Source organism: Nannospalax galili, unplaced genomic scaffold (genome assembly GCF_000622305.1).
Source record: "Nannospalax galili isolate Female #2095 unplaced genomic scaffold, S.galili_v1.0 scaffold666, whole genome shotgun sequence".
In the NCBI taxonomy this organism is placed as follows: Eukaryota; Metazoa; Chordata; class Mammalia; order Rodentia; family Spalacidae; genus Nannospalax; species Nannospalax galili.
In genome coordinates, this window is record NW_008356473.1 from 1528005 (window position 1) to 1550431 (window position 22427).

The 22427-nt window shown below is 42.8% G+C and overlaps 2 protein-coding genes across 2 annotated transcripts in view; both read left to right on the top strand.

Annotated features, from left to right (window-relative positions):
* The window catches only part of Epb41l4b (erythrocyte membrane protein band 4.1 like 4B), a 168510-nt gene extending 159825 nt beyond the window's left edge, over positions 1 to 8685 (top strand). The window contains exons 25-26 of the mRNA XM_008854640.3: positions 3611 to 3756; positions 8521 to 8685. Of these exons, the coding sequence (XP_008852862.1) occupies positions 3611 to 3756; positions 8521 to 8590 (216 nt within the window). The 3' untranslated portion in view covers positions 8591 to 8685. The remainder of the gene's footprint in view (positions 1 to 3610; positions 3757 to 8520) is intronic.
* A 5456-nt stretch (positions 8686 to 14141) lies between these two features.
* The window catches only part of Frrs1l (ferric chelate reductase 1 like), a 22096-nt gene continuing 13810 nt past the window's right edge, over positions 14142 to 22427 (top strand). The window contains 3 exon segments of the mRNA XM_008854641.1: positions 14142 to 14190; positions 14193 to 14233; positions 14236 to 14527. Coding sequence (XP_008852863.1) covers positions 14142 to 14190; positions 14193 to 14233; positions 14236 to 14527 — 382 coding nt within the window.

Here is a 22427-nt window from a genome sequence, read left to right on the forward strand (position 1 = left end):
AATTTTTAAATGTATTATATTTGAGGAGGAAGCATGGAAATTTATGTCATGCTAATTAGTAGAGGTGATAAACATTACCATTGAACTCCACCTGATGACTTCATAGATCCCTGTAAGATTGAAGGATCCAAGTGCAACTGATTATGACTAGTAATCCAGGTTAGAGATGCATGTGCCAACATCTCAGTGTTAGTAGCAAAAACAATGTGTCTTTCTGCAAGGAACAATACATTCTAAAATGAAATGGAGATCTTTTTTAAAGTTAGTTCTTTTAAGGACAGATATAAGACATGAATAGGGGTCCATGTTTCTCATCAGTAGACTTTTAAAATCCCCATCCTCAAAGATAAGCCTTCCTCCTATAGTTCAAGCAGATGCCTATACTAAACTAAGACAGTTTGGTGACAGTTTGGTGATTTTCTAGGGTCACCCAGGAGGAGCAGCTCATCTTCTGTATTGTCATCAAGGTGGTGATTGCAGGCCGGGCATGATGGCACAGGCCTTTAATCCCAGCACTTGGGAGACAGAGGCAGGCGAATCTCTCTGAGTTCAAGGCCAGCCGGTCTATATAGTGAGTTCCAGGACAGCTGGGGTGATTGCATACTTGAAAGATCAAAACTGGGACTGGAGAAATGGCTCAGTGGCTAACAGCACTCACTGCTCTTGCAGAGGACCCAGGTTTGGTTCCTAGCACCTATGTGGCAGTTAGCAAACATCTGTAACTCCAGTTCCAAGGGATCTGATGCTCTCTTCTGGCCTTCATGGGCCTTGTATGACACAGGTGCACTTGCATACATGCAGGCAAAACATTCATACACATAAAATAAAAATTTTAAATAAATAATTGAAACAAAGATCAAAGCTGCTTCTTTCAAAAGCTAGGTGATAAATTTCTGCGAGTTCAGAGTCAAGAACTAGCATTTTAAAAATCAAGTTACATCATATAGAGCTTGTATTGTCAAAAGGATATAAAAACAAAAACTATGCAAAAAATTACTGTTGATGCCAGGTATGATGGTTCAAGCCTTTAATCCTATTACTTGGGAGGAAGAGGCAGGCAGATCTCTGTGAGTTCAAGGCCATCCTAGTCTACATAGTGAGTTCTAGGCCAGCTGGGGCTATAGGGAGACCATGTCTCAAAAAGACCCCCCCCCAAAAAAATTGCTATTGGCAAATATATTGATTACAGCAGTAAAGGGTTATGAAATTTCATTTGTGCTTTTTAGTTGTTTGTTTTGGTTTTGGTTTTACTGAGACAGAGTCTCGCTGTGTAATCCAAGTTGGCCCCCCTCAGCCTCCCAGTGACAGATTCTGTCCTCTAAGCTCTCTATGTAAAAGTAATAAGAATATTTTGCATTTTAATGAAAATGACAGGAAACTCCCCTCTCTGAACTAGGTAGTATGCTATAGGCTAGTAGTTCTGAAACTGCTATGCATCAGAAGCATCTTGAAGTCTTATTAAAACACATCTTGTCGGACTCCATCCTCAGACTTTCTGGCCCCAAGGTCTTGGGTAGAGCCCCAGAACATTAAAAAAAAATATTTATTATGTTTATTTTATGTGTATGAGTATATTGACTGCATGTATGTAAGTATACCCATGTCATGCAGTGACCAAAAGAAGACATTGGATGCCCTGGAACTGCAGTTATGGATGGTTATTAGTCACCATGTGGGTGCTAGAAACTGAACCTAGGTCCTCTGCAAGAGCAGTCAATGCTCTTAACCACTGAGCCATCTCCCTACCCCCCCCCAAAGTATTTTCTTAAATGTGTATTTGTGTGTGTAAGTGTATGTGTGTGAGAGTTTATGTGCACCACATGCATGTAGTGCCCTCAGAGACCAGAAGAGGGCATCGGATTCCCTGGAACTGGAGTTATAGGCAGTTGTGAGCTGTTTGGTGTGGGTTTCAGGACCCAAACCTATATCCTTTGCAAAGGCAGCAAGTACTCTTCTTAACTGCTGAGCCATCTCTCCAACCCTAGCATTTGCTCTTTTTTTAAACCATCAGAATTAGTTTAAAACTAATTCTGATGCTGCAAGACTGGGAATCATATTCTGGATCCCCTAAATGTGACCCTACATGAATGAAAACATCATAAACAGATTCAGCAAATTCTAGTTCTGAAATTTTGAAAGGTCTTTTAAAATAAAATAACTGCTTGCTGGGTGACCTTGGTTGGAAGACTTAAATTCTCTTAAGTCCCACTTTCATTTTCCGTAAAACCAGCTCAGAGGTAGTTTTTCATCTTTTAATGTCATGAAATCAGAGTGTGCATGTGTGTGTGTGTGTGTGTGTGTGTGTGTGTGTGTGTGGTATATTTACATGTTCATGTGGATATTTGTATGTGTGTGCATATATGCCTGTACTTGTATATCCATGCAGGTTTGTAAAGGCCAGTGGTCAACCTCAGGTATGTTCCTCAATTGCTCTCCACTTCATTTTTTAAAAAGATTTAGTTTTATTTATTTGTGTGTGTGTGTGTGTGTGTGTGTGTGTGTGTGTGTGTGAGGATGGGTACCCACAGATCCCATAGTGGATGTGTCCACGGAGGCCAGAAGAGGGACCCAGCACCTGGGCCTGGAATTATGGATAGTTGTGAGTCACCCGACATAGGTGCTGGAAACTAAATTCACAATCTCTGCAAGAGCAGCAATTGCTCTTAACCTCTGAGCCATCTCTTCGGCGCCCTCCACCTTATTTTTTGAGACACTAAACCTGGCCCTCACTGATTCAATTAGTCTGGCTGGCCCAAAAGCCCTAGGGATCTTTTTGTCTCTGCCTTCACAGTGCTGGGATTATAGACCTGTGCTGCCATTCTCGGCTTTTTAAGTGGGTGCTGGGGATCTAAACTCAGGTCCTCATGATTGTGTACCAAGCATTTTACCCACTAAGCTCCTGAGTACTGTTCTTAACAATTACTTACTAAGGGCTGGTAAGATAACTCAGTGGGTAAAGACACTTGCTACTAAGCCTGACGACCCGAGTTCAATCCACAGGACCCACACGGTAGAAGGAGAGGACTAATTCCCACAGGTTGTTCTCTGACCTCCACACATGTACCATGGCATGCATGTGTGGACAGACACACACATAGAGTAAATAAATAAATAAATAAATAAATGTAATTTTGAAAAGTCTTTTAAAATAAAATAACTGCTTGCTGGGTGACCTTGGTTGGAAGACTTAAATTCTCTTAAGTCCCACTTTCATTTTCCATAAGACCAGCTCAGAGGTAGTTTTTCATCTTTTAATGTCATGAAATCAGAGTGTTCACTACAAAATGCAACATCACAGTGTCTGGGCGCCACATTTTTCTTTTCTGTGGTCCATGCAAAACTGATGCATCTTCCAGCAGATGGTGTCTAAGATGCAATGAAAGATGATCTCTGCCTTAAAAGGTTGTCAAGAGGTAATGTATGGAAAGTGCTTAGCATGGGGTCTGGCACAGAGAAAGATCATTTAAAATGATTTTTAAAATGTGCAATTGATTTTATCTATTATTAAAAAAATAACAGGAACAGTACAATAAGGCCTAGAGAGCAGCTGACAACGTGAAAATGGGACCCAAATGGAGATTGAGCTCCTTCCTTTCTGCATTTTCTCCAGGCAGACTTTAGAGAGAGCAAATTACAGTGCTGTCCTGGCCAGTCTTCCCCGCTGATTCCAACAGTGACCCTGCGGCCCTTGACAGAGACCATGTCCACAGTGCAGACCATCTACACCTCCCGGAAGCCTGTCTCCCTGGCAGCCAGGTGAGTCAGATCAGCAGGCACCTAGAGGTAACCTGGGGACAGGGAGCCAGGCTTAGCCTCTAGCCTCACCGTGTCTGTGACTTCTTTAGTTTCCTATTTATGTACATGCTCACGTGGATGTGTGCACATGGTGTGTGGGTGCACATACATTTATGTGCACGTGCATATGGAAGCCGGAGGTCAACATCAGGTGGTGTCATTCTCAGTCACTTCCCACTTTATTTTTTGAGTCAGAGTCTCTCATCAAACCTGGAGTTCATGAATTTGATTATGGGGACTGGAGAGATGGCTCAGTGGTTAAGAGCACTAACTGATCTTGCAGAGGACCAGGGTTCGAGTCCCAGCACCCACATTAGGGCTAACAACCATCCATAACTCCAGTTCCAGGAGATCTGATGCTTTTTTCTGACCTCCGTGGGCATTGCATGACGTGGGTACACTTACACACATGCAGGCGGTACACTCATACACATAAAAAATAAAAATGACAAATAGAATATTTTTAAAAATAAAATAAGTTTGGCTATATTGGCTATCCTGTGAGCCCTAGGGATCTACCCGCCTGCCTCTTTCCTCAGCTCTGGGATTACAAGTACACATCTCTGAGCCCAGCTTTACCTGGGTGCTGGGGTTTTGAACTCAGGTCCTCATGCTTCCTTGGCAGTCACTTTACTGACTGAGCCATCTTCCCAGCCCCTCCTGTTCATTCTTTCATTCATTTATCCTGTAATGAAAGGTCTACAAGTAGTAGGCTGTATTTGAGGTGGTAGGGATAAACAGGTAAAGACTTCCCCTTCTGGAGTTTGCACTTTGGTGCATGGGATGAAGGAGGCAGAGAAACAAAGGTGTGCTAATGGCAGTGGCAAGGAATAAATTAAGACCTCAAAGAGCAACAGGACAAGTTGGAATGGCCTCACTGACGCGGCCTGTGAGTGGAGGCCTGCAGGTGGTGTGGTGGGGAGCAGGCTACAGAGAGCTGGGGAAGAGTAGGCTTGGCAGAGGGACTGACCAGTGCTGAGGCACCTTACCAGGGCACATCTGGCATGGTTAAGGAAGATTAAGGGGCCAGTGTGGCTGTGTGACAAAAGGTAAGATTCTGATGCCATCTGATGAGACCGGTGACTCAAAAGACAGTGACAGGAGAAGGAGGGGGAGATGAGGGCATTGCTGCACAGCAGACTCAGCTCTAGAGAATGGAAGACTTACTGATACAGGACAGGAATGAGGAGAGAGACAGGCTGAGAGAGGGGAGATGGTCATGTCTTTTCTGGGAATAGGCAGAATTCTTCCTGGAACTCAGGGGCTACCTCCTTGTGTTCCTTTTGTGACCTATTATTTCCACAGGGTCTACTAACTGTCTTTAGCCTTGAAGCAGGGAGAGAGATTAGGCAAATGTAAGTCAGGCTAACCCTCTTCTATGGTTCTGAACAAAACAGTTCTTAAATGGTCAGCATGTACATGCAGAGCTGAGCAGACGCTGACCTGAAGGGTCAGGCAGCAAAGGAGTCAGAGATAACAGGCCTTTCCATCCATTCCAGTCCCCCACCAGATGTCTTTGGGCCCAAGTGAAGTCAGTGCTGTCACCAAAGGACACGGTCTTTTAATGAGCATGTGTGTGCATGTATGTATGTATCTACATGTGTGTAGATACAAGTGTATGTGAAGGTAATGTAGAGGCCAGTGGACAACCTCAGGTGTCATTCTCAGGATTGCTGACCACTTCCTTTGAGACAGAGTCCCTCACTGTCCTGGAGCTCACTAATTAGGCGAAGACTGGCTGGCCAGTGTACTAGCCCCAGGGATTCGTCTGTTTCTCCCTCCCCAGTACTGTGTACCATATCTGGCATTTTTACTTGGGGATAGAACTCAGGTCTTTGTGCTGCAAGGCAAGCACTTTACTGACTGAGCCATCCCCCCACCCCCAAAGAGGCCCTTTTGTCTCTGAAAAGTATCCTAGACCACCATTATCATCAGAACCCGTATGCCAGGAGTGTTATGTACAGAAAGCTAATGGGAAACTGATAAAGTATTGCCCAGCTGCATGACCTCCAAAATGAGTGATCTTTAAATCAACTAAGAGCTAGTGAAGCTAGAGGCTTTATTTAAGATTTTGCACAGTAAGAGGTGAGCAGAAGAGATGACAACAGCAGCCCACAAAGTTGCGGGGTGGGGCCAGATTGTGTGGGGCCTTGTTGACCATGTCAGAAACTGATTTCTATCCTGAGTGAGATTATTATTTAGGGGCTAGAGAGATAGCCCAGGGGCTCAGGAGTTAAGAGCACTTGCTGTTGGGCTGGAGAGATGGCTCAGTGGTTAAGAGCACTGGCTGCTCTTGCAGAGGACCTGGGTTCAGTTCCTAGCACCCATATGGCAGCTAACAACCATCTGTAACTCCAGTTCCAGAGGAATCCCATGCCTCTGACCTCTGTGGGCATTGCAAGACACAGGTATACTTACATGCATGCAGGCAAAGCACTCAATACACATAAAATAAAAATAGTAAATGAAATATTTAAAAAAGAACTACTTGCTGCTAGTCAGAAGACCTGAGTTCAGTTCCCAGCACCCACATCAGGTGGCTCAAAACTACCTGTAACTCCAGCTCCAGGGGATCAGATGCCCTGTCCTGGCCTCCTTATGGCCTCTATATACATGTGATCCAAACACAAACACACACACACACACACACACACACACACACACACAATTTTTAAAAGAAGTCTTTAAAAGATATATACATTTTAAGCCTCATGTAGTAGCATACATCTGTCGTCTCAGCTACTTGGGAGTCAGAGATAAGAGAATTGCTTGTGCCCACAAGTTCAAAACTAGCCTAGGCAACATAATGATACCCTGACTTAAAAGGAAAAGTAAGAGAGAAAGGGAGAGGGAGAGACAATCATCTCTTTGAAGAGGTAGGTGAGTAAAAATACACATCAGGGAGGGATGTAGCTCAGTGGTAGAATATTTGTCTAGAAGGCATGAGAGCCTGGATTCCAGCTTAGCAACAGAGAGAGAGAGAGAGAGAGAGAGAGAGAGAGAGAGAGAGAGATCACAATTAACTATATGTGTTTATTTTAATTGTGTGTGTGTGTGTGTGTGTGTGTGTGTGTGTGTACCCATGCATTGGCAGAGTGTGTGTATATGTAGCTACCCACAGAGGCCAGAAGAGTGTGACAAATCCCCTAGGGCTGGAGTTATAGGCGGTTGTAAGCTACCTAATATGGGAGCCGAACAGGTCCTCTGGAAGAGCAACAAGCACTCTTTACCGCTGAGCTGCCTTTCCAGCCCCGTGTGTGTGTTTATTCAAAGAGTAAAAACAAGTTCCATGGGATATGCAGTTAATCCGAGGACCAAGAAGTCTGAAGCAGCCCCTCAAAGCAGCCAGTGTTGTGTCATTCAACCAAATTTCCCTTCCCTCTCCTTCCTTCCTCCTTTCTGTTTTCCTCTTCTTTCCCCTTTCCTCCTCTTCCCTTCCCCTTATTCTAGTCATTAAACACAGAACGTTCTTTGGATATTAATAAACTTAAATTCTGCTAGAAAAAGCATATAAAATGAATTTAAAGCATGATTTAGAAGCCGGAGAGATGGCTCAGTGGTTAAGAGTACCGATTGCTCTGGCAGAGGATCTGGGTTCAGTACCCAGCACTTGCACGGTTGCTAACAACTATCCTTAACTCCAGTTCCAGGGGATCTGATGCCCATTTCTGTGTGCACTGCATGCATGTTGTACAATTACATACATGCAGGCAAAAAATTTATATACATAAAATAAAAATAAATAAAATTTTTAAAAATTATGAAAAAGGAAAAGCCGGGCATGGTGGTGCACGCCTTTAATCCCAGCACTCGGGAGGCAGAGGCAGGCAGATCTCTGTGAGTTCAAGGCCAGCCTGGTCTACAGAGTGAGTTCAGGACATCTGGGGCTACAGGGAAACCCTGTCTCAAAAAGACAAAAAAAAATTATGAAAAAGGGGACTAGAGAGATGGCTCAGTGGTTAAGAGTGCAGCCTGCCTTTCCAGAGAACCTGGGTTCGATTACTAGTACCCACATGGCAGCTAACACCCGTCCTTAACTCCAGTTGCAGGGGATCCATAGCCCTCTTCTGGCCTCCTTGGGCACCAAGCATGCACATGGTACACTCACAGTCATGCAGAAAAAACACTCATATACATAAAATCAAAATCAATAAAATCTTTAAAGTACATACATAATTTTATGGAAAAAAAAATCCAACCCCACATGCCAGTGAGATGGCTTAGGATAGAAGCATTTGTCACAAAAGCCTGATGACTTGAGTTCAGTCCTCTGAACCCACAGTGGAAGGAGAGAACTCATTCCAGAAAGGTGTCCTCTGACCTCCACACATACACCATAGCATGCATGCATCTGTCCACATGCACATGTGCACATACATACACACTAAATTAAAATCTACAAAATTTTAAAGGAAGAAATCTAACCCCAGAATGCCCTCTCATTCATTCAGGAGATTTTCACTCAACAGCTGTGCACCAGATCCTGTATTAGGCTCTGAGATGATAGAGATGAAATGACATAAAATTGATCCACTGAGGAACCCTCAGGCTAGTGGGATAACCCCTCAGTAGTCATACAATTGACCTCACTGTAACACTAGCCAGTGCGGGGTGTCCTAACTGAACCCAAGGAAAGCTCAGCTCTACAAGATCACATTTGAACTCTATCTGCACCTGTAGATTTTGAGGCTTTGTCTTACTATTTTGCTGCTTGCTCTTTCTCAGTGCAGAGACGCTCCGGCAGGAACTGGAGAGAGAGAAGATGATGAAAAGACTGTTGATGACCGAACTGTGAAACTCTGCCCTTGCCGCCTGGAGATGGCATGGTGCCTTCTGTCCGCTTCCTTTCCTTGGGCTCGGTGTGCTCACTGGGGCACATCATACAAATGTGTGCTCTGCTTGCCCGGGTCTCCATGGCTAGCGGAAGCCAGCTTCCAGCTGGACTTCATTGGAAAAGTTATTTTATGTCTCCTGAGCATGAGAGGTTTTTCTACTGCTCAGTGCGGTGGAGACAGGATTTGGTAGGAAAGTTCTAGAAGAAAGAGGGAATTCCTGCCCAGAGGTACCTGTGTGTATCTGTTAGTAACCACGGGGGTTAACACGGCATGGAAACTGCTACTAACAATCTCAACCATGTGATTTTGTATGATTGAAACTTGTACCAAGCTTTGACTGTTTGTTAAATGAGTCATTTTTAAGAGAGAGTAATTCTTTACTGCTGGTTTTTTCATTTAGACTGATAAATACAAAGATCTTACAAAGTCCTTTATTTTTATTCAGACACGAACTGAAAAAAAGAGGAAGTTGCATATCACAACAACCTAAAGTACTTGAGCTTAACCTGAAATACAGTTGAATATGTGAACATGTTGGATACAATATTATCCAGGATAAATAGAATTTATCTTTGAACCCCAAGTAGGAAATTCAAGCTTACATTATCCAAAAGTCTTTACAAGGTCAAGGTGATTCAGTGTCAGGAAGATTCATCTGGATTTTCCATAAAGGAAAATTATTTCTAAACCTCATCCACTCATTCTTATGTGGATAGAGCCTTGTGCAGAAGAAATTCAGCCCCTTTTTATATAGTTTCAGGAAATGCATTTTTAAATTTTTATTATGCACTTGAATAATAACTTCGCAGGAGTGTAGGAAGTCCTAACCACACACTAGCCCTCTAAATTACTTCCCTGGCTTTCTTGATGAATATATTCACGTTTTTACACAGCTGTGTGGACATTCCTTTTGTTGAATTTCTCCACCTAACATGTATCTCATTATCAGACAGATCCTACTATCACTAACTTAAATATCTTTATATCCATATGACATGGTTAACTTCAGTTCTCCCCATTGTTAGATATTTGAGTTCCATCCAAATTTTCACTCTTATTTATAAATAGTGCTGCTATGAATGTCTTTGTTAAAAAAAATATATATATATATATCCTTCTGGATTATTCCCTTTGGAATACCTCCAAAAAGGATTATAAGGTGAGCGAGCATGAAGTATTTTATAGCTCTTGTTTTATATTGCCAGATTGCTTTCTAGAAAGATCCAATCTCTGGGTTGGAAGGACCTTAAAGGTCATCTCGTTTAACCACCCCCTTTCCTCTGAATGTTTGAATCCCCTCTACAATTTATGATGCCACCAGCAATGTATAAGCATTTCTATTTACCAATAGCTCTGCCAGTATTGGGTTTTGCCATTTTAATTTATTTTTGCTGGTTTAATAGATGTGTATAGTTGTTCTTGAAAAGTTGTCTTATTTGATCAAATGCTAACTAGGCTGAGCACTTTTCCATGTGATAATTTACTAGGTGTATTTCCTTGTGTGTAAACTGTCCACATCCATTTCTTATGACTGCTTGTTCAATGGAATTGATCTCATACCTTTGTATCAGAACTGTATTTTTATGTTGTAGTGTAGAGTTTGCTCCTCTCTCCTTATCCTTACAACTGAATGGTGCCAATAATTTGATACTAATGACTAAAAAAAAGCAATGCCTCATTGACTAGCACTGACCCAAATGAGGTATGTAAACAGATATTCAGATAACTGAGGAGTAACCCTTTAAGTGCTGACTCTACATTTTTAATATTTTTTGAGGGAAATCTTTCTAAGATGTGTGGCACATTTCCCTGCCTTAGTGCACAGAGTATCATGGAGAGTCTTCAGCCTTTTCCTGGTGAATCCTTGTGATTATACACATCAACCCCTTCTGTACCTTGATATGGTACAAGGATGTCACTAGGAGCTATCAACATGTAGGGCTTGATGTGGCTGTTTATATGATATGACCCTCACTGATGACTGTTTACTGCTATCTGCTCTGTCAGTGGAGCTATCTGGGGCAGTTGTGGTTTGAGACAGCTTTTCACCCCCCTAATACCCAGATATACTTGTAAAGCAGCTTTAGCTGTTCTCTATCACATGGCACAAACTGTGTTCCTATAGAACATGGGGTTGTGGCTTCTTGCCAGTCCAGCAACCTCTTCCTCTTCTGAGCTGCTTTCTGAGGTGTGTGCTCCTCCCCACCCTGCTCTCTGATGGAGACCTCGAGAACACAGTGGAAGATTTCCAGGGAGGCCAGGACCCAAGTATTTCCTATGTGTCCAGTTTGTTTTGCTTCGAAAGAGGGATTCATGAATGTTTAGGCTACTGTTTTCAGAAGACTCTCAGGCTTCTGTTTTCTCCCCCACTTTGCCCCTGGATTCACAGGTGTCTTAGAAGGTTGATGTCACTGCAAGTCTGAGCACAAACTTGTTGATTGTTACTGTATATGAAAACCCAGGACTGTTGGCAGCTCGCGCCTAACCAGTAAAACCCAGAGGAATGCATTGCTGCAGCCATTGTCCTGATTATTTGCCTACTTAACCGTGTGCTGGGTGCTTGGCATTGGGACCTGAGAATGTAAAGCTTCCCTGGGTGGACTCACAGTGACGCTGAGGAATTGTGAAACTGTATTACCCTTCTTACATACTTAAAACCCAAACAATAGCACTGGATGGTCACACAGCACACACTCTAGGTTCAGGGGAAAAGGGAGTCTGCTTAGATAATCATTCCAGAGTTAGGGCTCCAAATTATAACCACAGACTCCTGGTGGAAAGGTGTGGTGGGTTACTGCAGGAGTTGGGCAATCCTCAACCTGCAGGGTTGATGGATTGTGGACTGCATAGATCTTGTGGTTTGAAGACCTTGGAAACGAAGTGCTTGGACCTTCAGAAGTTCCCACTAGGTTACACCCAGAATTTGATATTCCAGAAATAGCACAGGAAGATTCTGATATCATTGTTATTTTTCTTTTGCCATCTCAAAAGATCACAGCTTTTTGAAGTCCTCAAATAAAATCCACCATTTTCACAATTGTAACGTGTACAATCAATGTTTTTCAGTGTATCCATGATGCTGGGTAAACATCACTTTCTGACTCCACCCCCCATCCCCTGGCAACCACTAATCTCCCTTCTGTCTGGATTTCTATCTATGGATTTGCTTATTCTGGACAGTTCATATAACTGGGATCATACAGTATGTGGTCTTCTGTAATCGACTTCTTTCCATTAACATCATGTGTATAAGTTCATCCATGTTATAGTATGTAGCAGAACTGCCTTCATTCTCTGTGGCTAAATAACAGAGCATTGTCTATGCAGATGTCATGCCTTGGTCATCTATTTAGCACTTGATAGTTATTTGGGTCACTCCTTCATTTTGGCTATTATGAATGATAATTTTATGAACATTCATGTGCAAGTTTTGTGTGAACCTGTTTTTGGTTCTCTCAGAATTGCCAGATCATATGGTAACTCTATGTTTAACTTTCTGAGGGACTTCCAAGATCACAACTTTTATTTCTTATGAAATCCAAAGTGGAAAATGACATATACCAGGCAGTCAGAAGCAAGGCACATCTGTTACTGGTTGGATCCTGAGCAGTAGCACTGATTTGAGGAAGTTCTTATAACAAAGAAAATGTTCTTTTAAGAACTTATTTTGATGAGAAGAGAAATAAAGTCTCTGTCTTTTAAAAATAAAAATGAAATTAAATACTGGTTCATTCAAAAGTACTGTCAGAGGCCAAGGAAATGGATCAGTGGGCAAAGTATTTGCTACATAAACATGAAGACCTGCATTTGAATTCTTAGCACCCGCATAAAACCTGGGCGTGACAGCATGTGTCTGTAACTCCAATGCTGGAGGGACAGAGATGGTTGGATCCCAGGGGCTTCCCGGCCAGATAATCTAGCTGAAACAGCAAGTTCTGGGTTCAGTGAGCGACCTTGTCACAAAACTTAAGCTGGAGGGGGGCTGGGGAGATGGCTCAGGTGAGAAAAGCCTGACAGTGCAAGCATGAGAACCCGAGTTCAAATCTCCCGTATCTACATAAAAAGCTAGCTGTGGCGGCATGAATCTGTAAGACCAGTGCTGGGGAGATAGGAGGATCTCAAGCACCCTGGTCAGCCAGCCTAGCCAAATGAATGAGCTTAAGGCTCAGTGAGAGACCCTAGCAGGATTAATACATTTAAACAACTGGACAACTTGCCTTTTCAGCTATAACTGATAGCGAACAACTGGTCTTTGGGTTTCTCAGGTTATCTCCCTATTTCAATAGCATTACCCCTATCTCCCAGCCACTGAGCCAAAAAAGTTGAAGTCACTGGTTTCCTTTTGAATATCAATATTTCATAATTCTGTCTATAGTCATTCATGCCATTGATGACATTGAACCCTGCATGGTCTTACTTAATCTGCTCTGCATCATGGAAATTATTGATCATGAGTCACTACTGATAACTCAGGCAGTCTCATTTATAGGCCTGCGTTTGGAATCGCCATGTTTTTCTGCCTCCATAGCAATTTCCTTTCTTTCTGCAATAATTTAAAAAAAAAAAAAAAAAAAAAAAGAACTAGGAAAGCCAGGTTGGCATGCAGGCTCTGCAACAGTGCCACAAAAGGAGTAGTGTCCCTATTTCTTACAGTTAACCATTTAGAAAAAGATTTATTTTTATTTTCTATATATGAAGGTTTGCTTGCATATATGTGCACTGCATGGGTGCCTGGTGCCCTCTGAGGCCAGAAGAGGGTGTCAGATCCTCTGAAGCTGGAGTTACAGGTGGTTGTGAGCCATCATGTGTGTGCTGGGAACTGAATCCACAGAACAGCAAAGTGCTTTTAACTACTGAGCCAACCTGCAGAAAACAACTTACTAGACTGACTCTGTCACCACCCCAGCAGGTGTCATTGGAAGACATGCCTGGGATCTGTGTATATATGAGTAATGAATGGCTGAGCCAATAACATAGTGAAGTGTAAGTGGTGGGAATGGATGTGAAATAGAAGATTCAGCTTGCTCATTAGACATGGCGTGGGCGGTTTGAGGTCTGTGCACGTTGCTCCTGAGAAATAGTAGACCAGTTGTCTAGTTTGAAGGGTGCCTTTTGCTGCTGGCTCTCACAAAGGCTTGAGTTCTAGTTTCTTCACTGCCTCCAGCCTCTTCGCTGTCTGTATAGGTGGCATCTTGTGATTTCATCTTCCTTCTGTGATGGTCTCTAGACGTAATGAGTCTAGTAAGTGCTTCATATAAACCAAAACCTGCGGGAGCAAGGTGGTGGGGCCATTCTAACAAGGTATGCCCAGGGAAAACCCTCTGGAGGAGCACTTTGAAATGGGATCCTGGTGAAAAAGCGATCCTTGGAGAGTCAAAACTGGCTGGAGGAGGACTAGGGGATGGAGAGACTGTGAGGAAAGGAGCAAGCAGGGAAGCCGCGATGAAGGAGCATCAGGCGGGGAGGAGGGATGCTGAGAACGCAGGGGCAGGCTGCGGGGCTGGAGCGAGGATGCGCAGAGTGAGGCAGGGAGGTGGCGGGTGCGGGCGCTCCGCGGCTGCGCCGCGCGTGCTGGCGGCTCGGTCCCGGCCCGTGCCCGCGGCGCCCCCGCGCCCCCGCTGCGGCCGGAGAGGCCTGGCTGCTGGATCGGTGCGCAGCGATGGCGCGGCAGCCCCGGCAGCGCCCGGCGTGGGAACCACTGCTCCTGCGGCTGCTGTTGGCGGGGATTGCAGCCTGTGCCGCCAGCCCGGCGGACGACGGCGCGGGCCCGGGGGGCCGGGGACCCCGGGGCCGCGCACGAGGAGACGCAGGCGCCGATGAAACGGTGCCGCGCCACGACTCCTCCTATGGCACCTTCGCTGGCGAGTTCTATGACCTGCGCTACCTGTCGGAGGAGGGTGAGGCTACAGGAGGGTGAGGGGCGACGCGGGGGTGGAGGATGGAGGGGCGCTGGACCAGTTAGCAAGAATGTCGGTGGAGGCAGAGGAGCACAGCTGAGGCCAGGCTGGGGAGCGCGGTGCTCAGACCCTCCACCCAGGAAGGAGGACTGGAAGAGCCATCAGCGTGTGCTCCCCTTTTTACACGTGGGGTGACTCGTGGGGTAACTCGGATCAAGTCCTGAGGTTGTGGGCAAGAGGTGCTAAGCCTAGGCTCGCCACAGTTCTTAGCGTCTGGCTTCCACCCTCCCTGCAAGGGAGGAGACGCCGTCTGGCCTGGGGGTACTGGAGCCCAGGGCAGCTGGTGAAAAAAAAAACCAAAAAACCAAACAACTTAAAGAGATACGTTGCAGTTTCCTCCCTGTCTATATTGACCTAATTTGCAGAGCCGAGCGCCCCATCTTCCCAAGGGTTCTGTTGGTCTCACTGCCCAGGAGCCAGAGCTGGGTCACAGCTTCCTCCACTGTCCAACCCACATCTCCTGCCACCAAGCTTGTGATCCCCTAATGTGAGCCACCTTTGTTGGGACCATCTGGGCCCAGAGACTGGGAGTTTCTTAGCCAACTTCCCTGTGGAGCTGTTTCAGTGAGCACAAAAGGCAAACCAGTCCTGGTCAAAAGAAATGGAAACTGGTCAGCAGCTTGAGGAAAGAGTGATTTCCCTTTACTTCCACAAAGAAGGGCCAAGAATCAAGCTGGGGAGTTGAAATTGGGAATTTGTTCATGGGCATATCTGTTCATTAGGATTAGGTCAGCTGTATGCCGCATACAAATGTTCATATATTTGATAAGATAGAATTTTCTCACGTAAAGAAATGTGGAAATCCAAATCAAGAACTGGTATGGAAAGTCTTTGGGCTCCTGGGTCCTGATCTTCTGCTCTTTCATAATTCTTAGCATGTAATTTCATGGTCCCAAGTAATTACTTGAGCTCTATCCATTAGACACACATTCCAGATGGTGGGAGAGGGAGGTGGGGAGAAAATGGTCACTAGCTACTTACTGAGAACACAACTGTGTTAGAAGTTTCATCTAACAATTCTACTTCCTTAGTTACGTGATCATACATAGCTGTAAAGGAGGCTGGGAGCAGTAGCCTTTTAGCTGTAAAAGACATAATATACCCACTTTAAAAATTGTAGCCATGATATTAAGGGAGGGAGAATGGGTTAGGAGAAATATATTTATTAGAGACTAACTGTTGAAACAGAGACACCCCCCCCCAACATTTAGTGATCTAAGGCCTGCTTGGTCAGGGACTGGTGAGGCAGCTTTATGCTATGTTGTGTCACTCAGGGACCTAAGTTCCTTCCATCTTGTTGCTCCACCATCCTCTAAGACTGTCCTCATTTGTGTGGTAGAAGATTGATGGTTTATATGTCTTTATTCAAGATTGAGAGAAGGTGCTGGCGAGATGACTTAGTGGGTAAAGTGCTTGCCACACAAGTGTGAGGACCTGAGTTCAAAACCCCCAAACCCATGTAAAGCTGGATGCAGTAGCCTATGTATCTTTAATCCCAGAGTTCCTATGGCAAGATGGGAGACAATGACAGGAGAGTCTTTGGAAGCCCGTGGGCCAGCTAGCCTGGTCTATGCAATTACAAGCAAGAAACCCTGTATTAAACAAGGTGGAAGTAGAGGCCTGACACCTAAGGTTGTCCTCTGACCCATTCACATACATGTGGAGAGAGGGGGTGGGGGGATTCAGGATAAGTAATTACCTTTTTGACTGGTTGCACAAATCACTGCTTCTCATATCCATTGGCAAAAAAGCATAATTATGTAATAGCCTAGCTGCAAGGGAGGCTAGACAAGTAGTCTTCTAACTGGGTAGCCTTGTGCCCAGGAAGAAGGAGCAAACAGTGGGTAGAAGAGCAAGCCAAAGCAGAATCTGTCACCCTGAGAAAGAATAAATATTCCATCTCTTTCTGAAAGTGTATAATGCATATATTCTGTACCCAGCTAGCCTGTACTTCCAAGTGACTTAAAGGTGGCATGTGAGAACCAATATTCTGGTTTGGCACAAGTACTAACCAATGAAGAGCACACTAGATTCTTTATGTATGTTTGTATACCTGGAGAAAATTAGCTGCCAGTTGTGTAATCTGGTTTCATTAATTTCCACATCTGGAGCGCAGTAGCCACCAAGGAAAGCTTTATAGAGTCAGTCTAAGAAGGAGGAAAGACTGTGTGATGGAAGATTGGAGGCATTTAGTTGAGATGGATCTGTGGAGTGACTTTATGGAATAAGTGGTGCAAGGTGTCCAGCATGACTGGGGCAGAGGGCCCATATTGACATGTACTAGGAAATGGACTTAGAGAGATAGAAATGGAGATTTTTTATAAAAGAACTTGAGATGAGGGGTTTGGAATTGATATGCAGATTCCTCAGCAGCAGAGTGCTACCATGAAAGGTTCGTTTACCTGAGTGTGGGACTTTGTACTTTCCCACATCTCTCAACATTTTCTTTCCATTATATGACTCTGTTAAGCACAATTCATGAAGTCCCAGGACAGCTGATGCAGTTGTTCTCAGAGATGAAGCCAAATGATATAGCTAGACAATTTGTGGTAACTTCAAGGAATCAAGTGCTAAATTAATACCTGAAGGCTGTGATTCCACCAGTTAATTAGAAGCAATAAATAGCAAACCAAAGCCATTACCCACTCAGTAGAGTATGGCAGAGTGGACTCAGGGGATTGCAGGAAAGGAACACACAGTCCATAGATTAGATGAAAATGGAAACCACAGAACCTCAAATAACAACCAAGAGGGAGCAGAGGTGGAATTCGGACAGAGTGCTTGCTTAGCATGTGCACAGGTTTGGCTCCCAGCACTGCAAAAACTAATTAACTAAATGAGAAACTTCTTTTAAAATTATTTTATTTATTATTTTTATTATGTGTGTATGAGTGTATTGCCTTCATGTGTGTATGTGCACCTGTGTTGTGCAATGCCCAAGGAGATCAGAAGAGGACATTGGAGTCCCTTGGAACTGGAGTTATGGATGGTTGTTACCACAGCAAAAAATATATCTGGGGGAGGGGGATGCTAATTAAAACAAGAAAATATTGACCCAACACTAAGGAAGTAATCATAAAGAAAACTAAAATACCATCAAAACACTACATGTAAAAATGTTGGCATTAGGGCTGGCAAGATGACTCAGCAGATAGTGGTGCCTTCTGCCAAGCCTGACAACCTGAGTTCCTAGGACCTTGTGGTAGGAGAGAATTCTCCCAGAAGTTGTCCTCTGACCTCCACATGTGTGCCATGGTATGTAGCTTCACCCCTAAATACACAGACACACACATGTACACACAAATACATACATACATATATATGATATATATGTACATATATATGTAAATGTTAATGTTAGCATTAATCCAAAATTGAACTTAGGGGAACAATTATAGTTTTGAATACATTCATCAGGAAATAAGGTTGATAGCAAGTGAGCCCAAGCATCAACTCCAAAATCAAAACAACAGCAAAAACAAAAGGAAATAATGCGTATCTGAGTGGGAAAAGAGAAAATGGAAAAAACCTGTGCACAAGTAAGTAAGCATCTCTACTGAAAGCAAAAGCTGACTTTAGAAAAAGTCTCATAAGAGAACACATTTTTGGCCTGACTAATGAAAGGAAAAGGTGAAGATACTGAAGGAGAAATTCGGTAGGTGTGGTGGACAGATTGCACGATCCCAGCCTCCCTCCATGTACCTGCCTGTGTGGAGACCAGAGGGCTACCTTGCATTCTGAGTTCTGCCTGTGATTTGGGTTCAAGTAGATGAGAAGCACTTGAATTCAGAATTAGGCTGTAGAGATATATGGAGCAAGGGAATGGTTTGTGAGACATCCATTTTTTTTCTTTTTCTCCATTTTTGGTAACAACGTTATTGAGATATAATTAATTTGCCTACAATTTATCCATTTAAAGTATGTGATTATGTAGTTTTAATCATTCACGTTTTTTTTTATGCAACTATCACCACAATTCAATTTAGAATACTTTGATCACATCGCCCCCCAAAGAAGTCATGGTCCCCGAGAGTGAACACCATGCAAGTGCCTCAACTTTCCTGCTGTCTTCACCCCTTGTCCCAGCTCTAGGCAACCACAAATCTTTCTGTCTCAATACGTATCCATTCTGGACATTTCGTGTACATGGGATTATATAATACCTAGCCTTTTCTTATTTCAGTTACCGAGTTGAGCTTTTTAGAAAAGCTCTTAAAAGATTCAAACTAGATTAGGAACCAAATGCTTTTCTTCTCTAGCAACAATAAACCAAAGAATGCAAAAGAAAAGAAGATATTATTTAAAGTAGCAACAAAGATCTATAATATTTGACTTTTCCCTAATAAAGAGCACATTAGTTGTATATGGAGAAAATCTGAACTCTTGTTTTTTTGTTTGTTTGTTTTTGTCTTTTTGAGACAGGGTCTCCCTGTAGCCCCAGCTGTCCTGGAACTCACTATATAGACCAGGCAGGCCTTGAACTCACAGAGATCTGCCTGCCTCTGCCTCCCCAGTGCTGGGATTAAAGGCGTGCACCACCATGCTCAGCGAAATCTGAACTCTTAAAGAATATAAATGATGTGAATAAATGGAGAGATAGACCATCATCATGATCTCTGTAAGAATAACTTGATGTTATAAACATGTCAGTTCTCCCCACCCCCGTCATTCATCTCAAATTTAATACAATTCCAGACAAAAGTCTAGAACAGTTTTTGGAAGAGACCTTAATACATGATTTTTGTACTTTGCCTAGAAAAATTAAGTCCCATGAATTTCTGAGACAGTTTTTGCCTTACTAGATATTAAGATCCATTACCAAGGCCTAATCATTAAAATAGTGTGGTTCTAGTTTAGAAACAGATAACAGGACAAGAAAAATCTATAAAGAAACCCAGGTTTATGAAAGAACAGGCAAGTTGTAGAGGTATCATCGTAAGTCAGCAGAGAAAGCATGAATTATTTCATAAATTATGTTGAGAAAAAATTGATTTACTGTAAGTAGATAAATACCATTGATTTCTTACCTCTTAGATAATGAATAAATTCACAGCAGGTTAAAGCTCTAACTGTGCAATAAATTACTACAAAGTTGCTAAGTAAAAATGTAGAGAAATATCTTCCTATTGGTAGGGTACAAGGTGATTTCTTAAGACCCTGAAAAGCAAAAATCAAAGAGCAGAAATTCTTACCTTGACTACATCAGAGTTAAAAAAACCAAACAGAAAAATGAGATTGGAGACTGAGTGGTAGAAAAAAATAGCAACATCTGAAACCAACAATTTTATGGAATATACACAAACTTTTGTGAAAAAGTTCAAATTCCAAGTAATAAGGAAGCAAGAAATATAGACACACCCACAGCAGGGGGAGCCCAAGTGCTTAATACAGAGATGAAGAAATGTTTAATTTATTGGTACTTAGGGAAATCCAAATTAAAATAGCAAGAATACTGGTGTCCAGTCCAGATGAGGATGTGTAGAAACTGGAACAGCCAGTCCTACAGAGCTGATGGGAGTGCAAATCAGTGCTGTCATTCAGAATACTAATCTCAGCAAGCTTTATGGAGTTAAATATGTAATCTGGCCACATTTCTCCTGGGTTGCAAAATGAAAACCTACATATACCTACGGAAAACGTGGGTAAAGATGATTATTTCTCCACTATTTGAGAAAGCAAACCTTTAGAGGTATATTATTTATTCTTCAGTGACCATGGTATCTGCCAGGAACAATGTAAGGGTGGAAAGACTTATTTGATTCATAGTTTCACCCTTTGGGGAAGGCAAGGTGGAGAAGCTCAGTTTGTGGCAGCAGAATCATGTGGCAGAGGCTGTTCACATTACAGTGGACCAAGAAGTAGAGAAGGAGGGAAGATCCATGCAAGGTCTGTCCCTAGTGACCTACTTCTGCCAGCTAGGCCTCACCTTCTTAAAGGTTCCACAGCCTCCCCAAACAGTGTCACCAGCTGGGGACAAGTTTAAAACTGTAAGGGACATTTCAGATTCAAGACACAGCAGAAGGAAACCTAAAAGTATCCTGGCCTGGGAGGAGATTTAAGAGAATATGATTATATGCACTTCTCATCTGTTGGCACAAACTCAGGTATTGTCTGAGGGGCAACTCCTGCCACTCAGAGAAGTTCAAGAGTTTAGAGTGGCTTTTCTAGAAATCAGTTTTCAAAAGCCAGTTTGTTTTATGATGTCTTACAAAGCAAAATAAAAGTAAGTGATGAGAGGCTAGCAGTACCACTGGGTGGTACTATGCCAAGACTTTGAAGTCCAATCCCCCAAATTGGCGGGCGGGGGGGGTGTTCTTAAGTGGATGTGCAAATGTATTCATAGAACACAAGTTCTTATTTTGTTTTATTTTAGAAACATACAGAATGATAGAAAATCAGTGTTGGTTAAGGCATCTGATAGCCCTAATAAGCTAGTTCAGAATATTTGTGTAAGCTCTGTTCTGAAACTTGCTTTTTATTTGGTGTCTAGAAACTCTTTTTTCTTAAAAAGGTAATGTTGCCCAATGGCTATTCTAAGTCAAGTTTATAAAATTTTAGTAGCCACAATAATTCAGTGATGATAATAATAACTAGTTATTATTAAATTGAAAATCTACCACATATAAATATATCGTTCAGAATTCTGGGAAGGAGTAAGGATGCTATGTTTGAAAATGAAAGAGAGGTCAGGGGTGTATCTCAGTGAGAGAATACTTCCTAGCATTTGTAGGGTCCTAGTTAATCCACACACATACACACAAAGAAAAGACAAGAAGATGGAGATTGGTAACCTGAGTCTGAATTAACATCGATGAGATTGTCAGTCACCTCTAGAATCATAGTGACATATAAGGAAATAGTCATTGCATTCCCTTGAGGAGAAAAACATGGCCTTAGAACTTTCAGGACAAATCAGAGAATGGGCATACAGGAAGATCCTTAACCTAATTTATAGCATTGAAGAGCCACTCAATAAATATAAAGAAGAAGGTAGGAATCGGTGTGTGGTAGTGAAAAGAATGTAGGTTTTAATACCCAATGGGCAAAACTAGAAGTAATGTACTTGACACATTACTTTGGAGTGGTGAAATAAGGCTGTTTTTATCAAGTGCTCAGGGTCTGGGGTAGTAGAGATGGACTATCCGTTGTGTACAGACATTTGCCAGGAAAGCATAGCATGGAGACATTTTTTTTTCTTTAAATTTTACAAAAACTTTATTGAGAATTTCATACATGCATATAAGGTGTTTTGATCAAATCTATGCCCACTCCCTCCCCTCCAACACCTCCCATATCTCCCCATCACTTTTAAATTTTTCTTTTCTTTTTTTTTTCTTCTTTCATTTATTTTTGTGGGGCTTTTGGCTACTCTAACATTCCCCCCTCTGAAGAGATAATGCTAAAATCTTTTAAGGATTAGATAAAAGCTCCAAAATGCTTTTGACATTTTTGGCCTTTGGAACAGGGTATGTTGCTAAGAGGCCCAAGCCCATATCTCCCCATCACTTTTAAATTTTTCTTTTCTTTTTTTTTTCTTCTTTCATTTATTTTTGTGGGGCTTTTGGCTACTCTAACATTCCCCCCTCTGAAGAGATAATGCTAAAATCTTTTAAGGATTAGATAAAAGCTCCAAAATGCTTTTGACATTTTTGGCCTTTGGAACAGGGTATGTTGCTAAGAGGCCCAAGGCCCATGTGAGTTTTAGCCAAGAAACTGGCTACTTTTCTTTGGGGTCTTTTTACACGAACTGCCTAGTGAATTCCTACCTCCTATTCTTATCACACCAGCCTCTGAAGAGGTTACCCAAATTGCCAATAGGGAATCGGGACACAGACCTCTC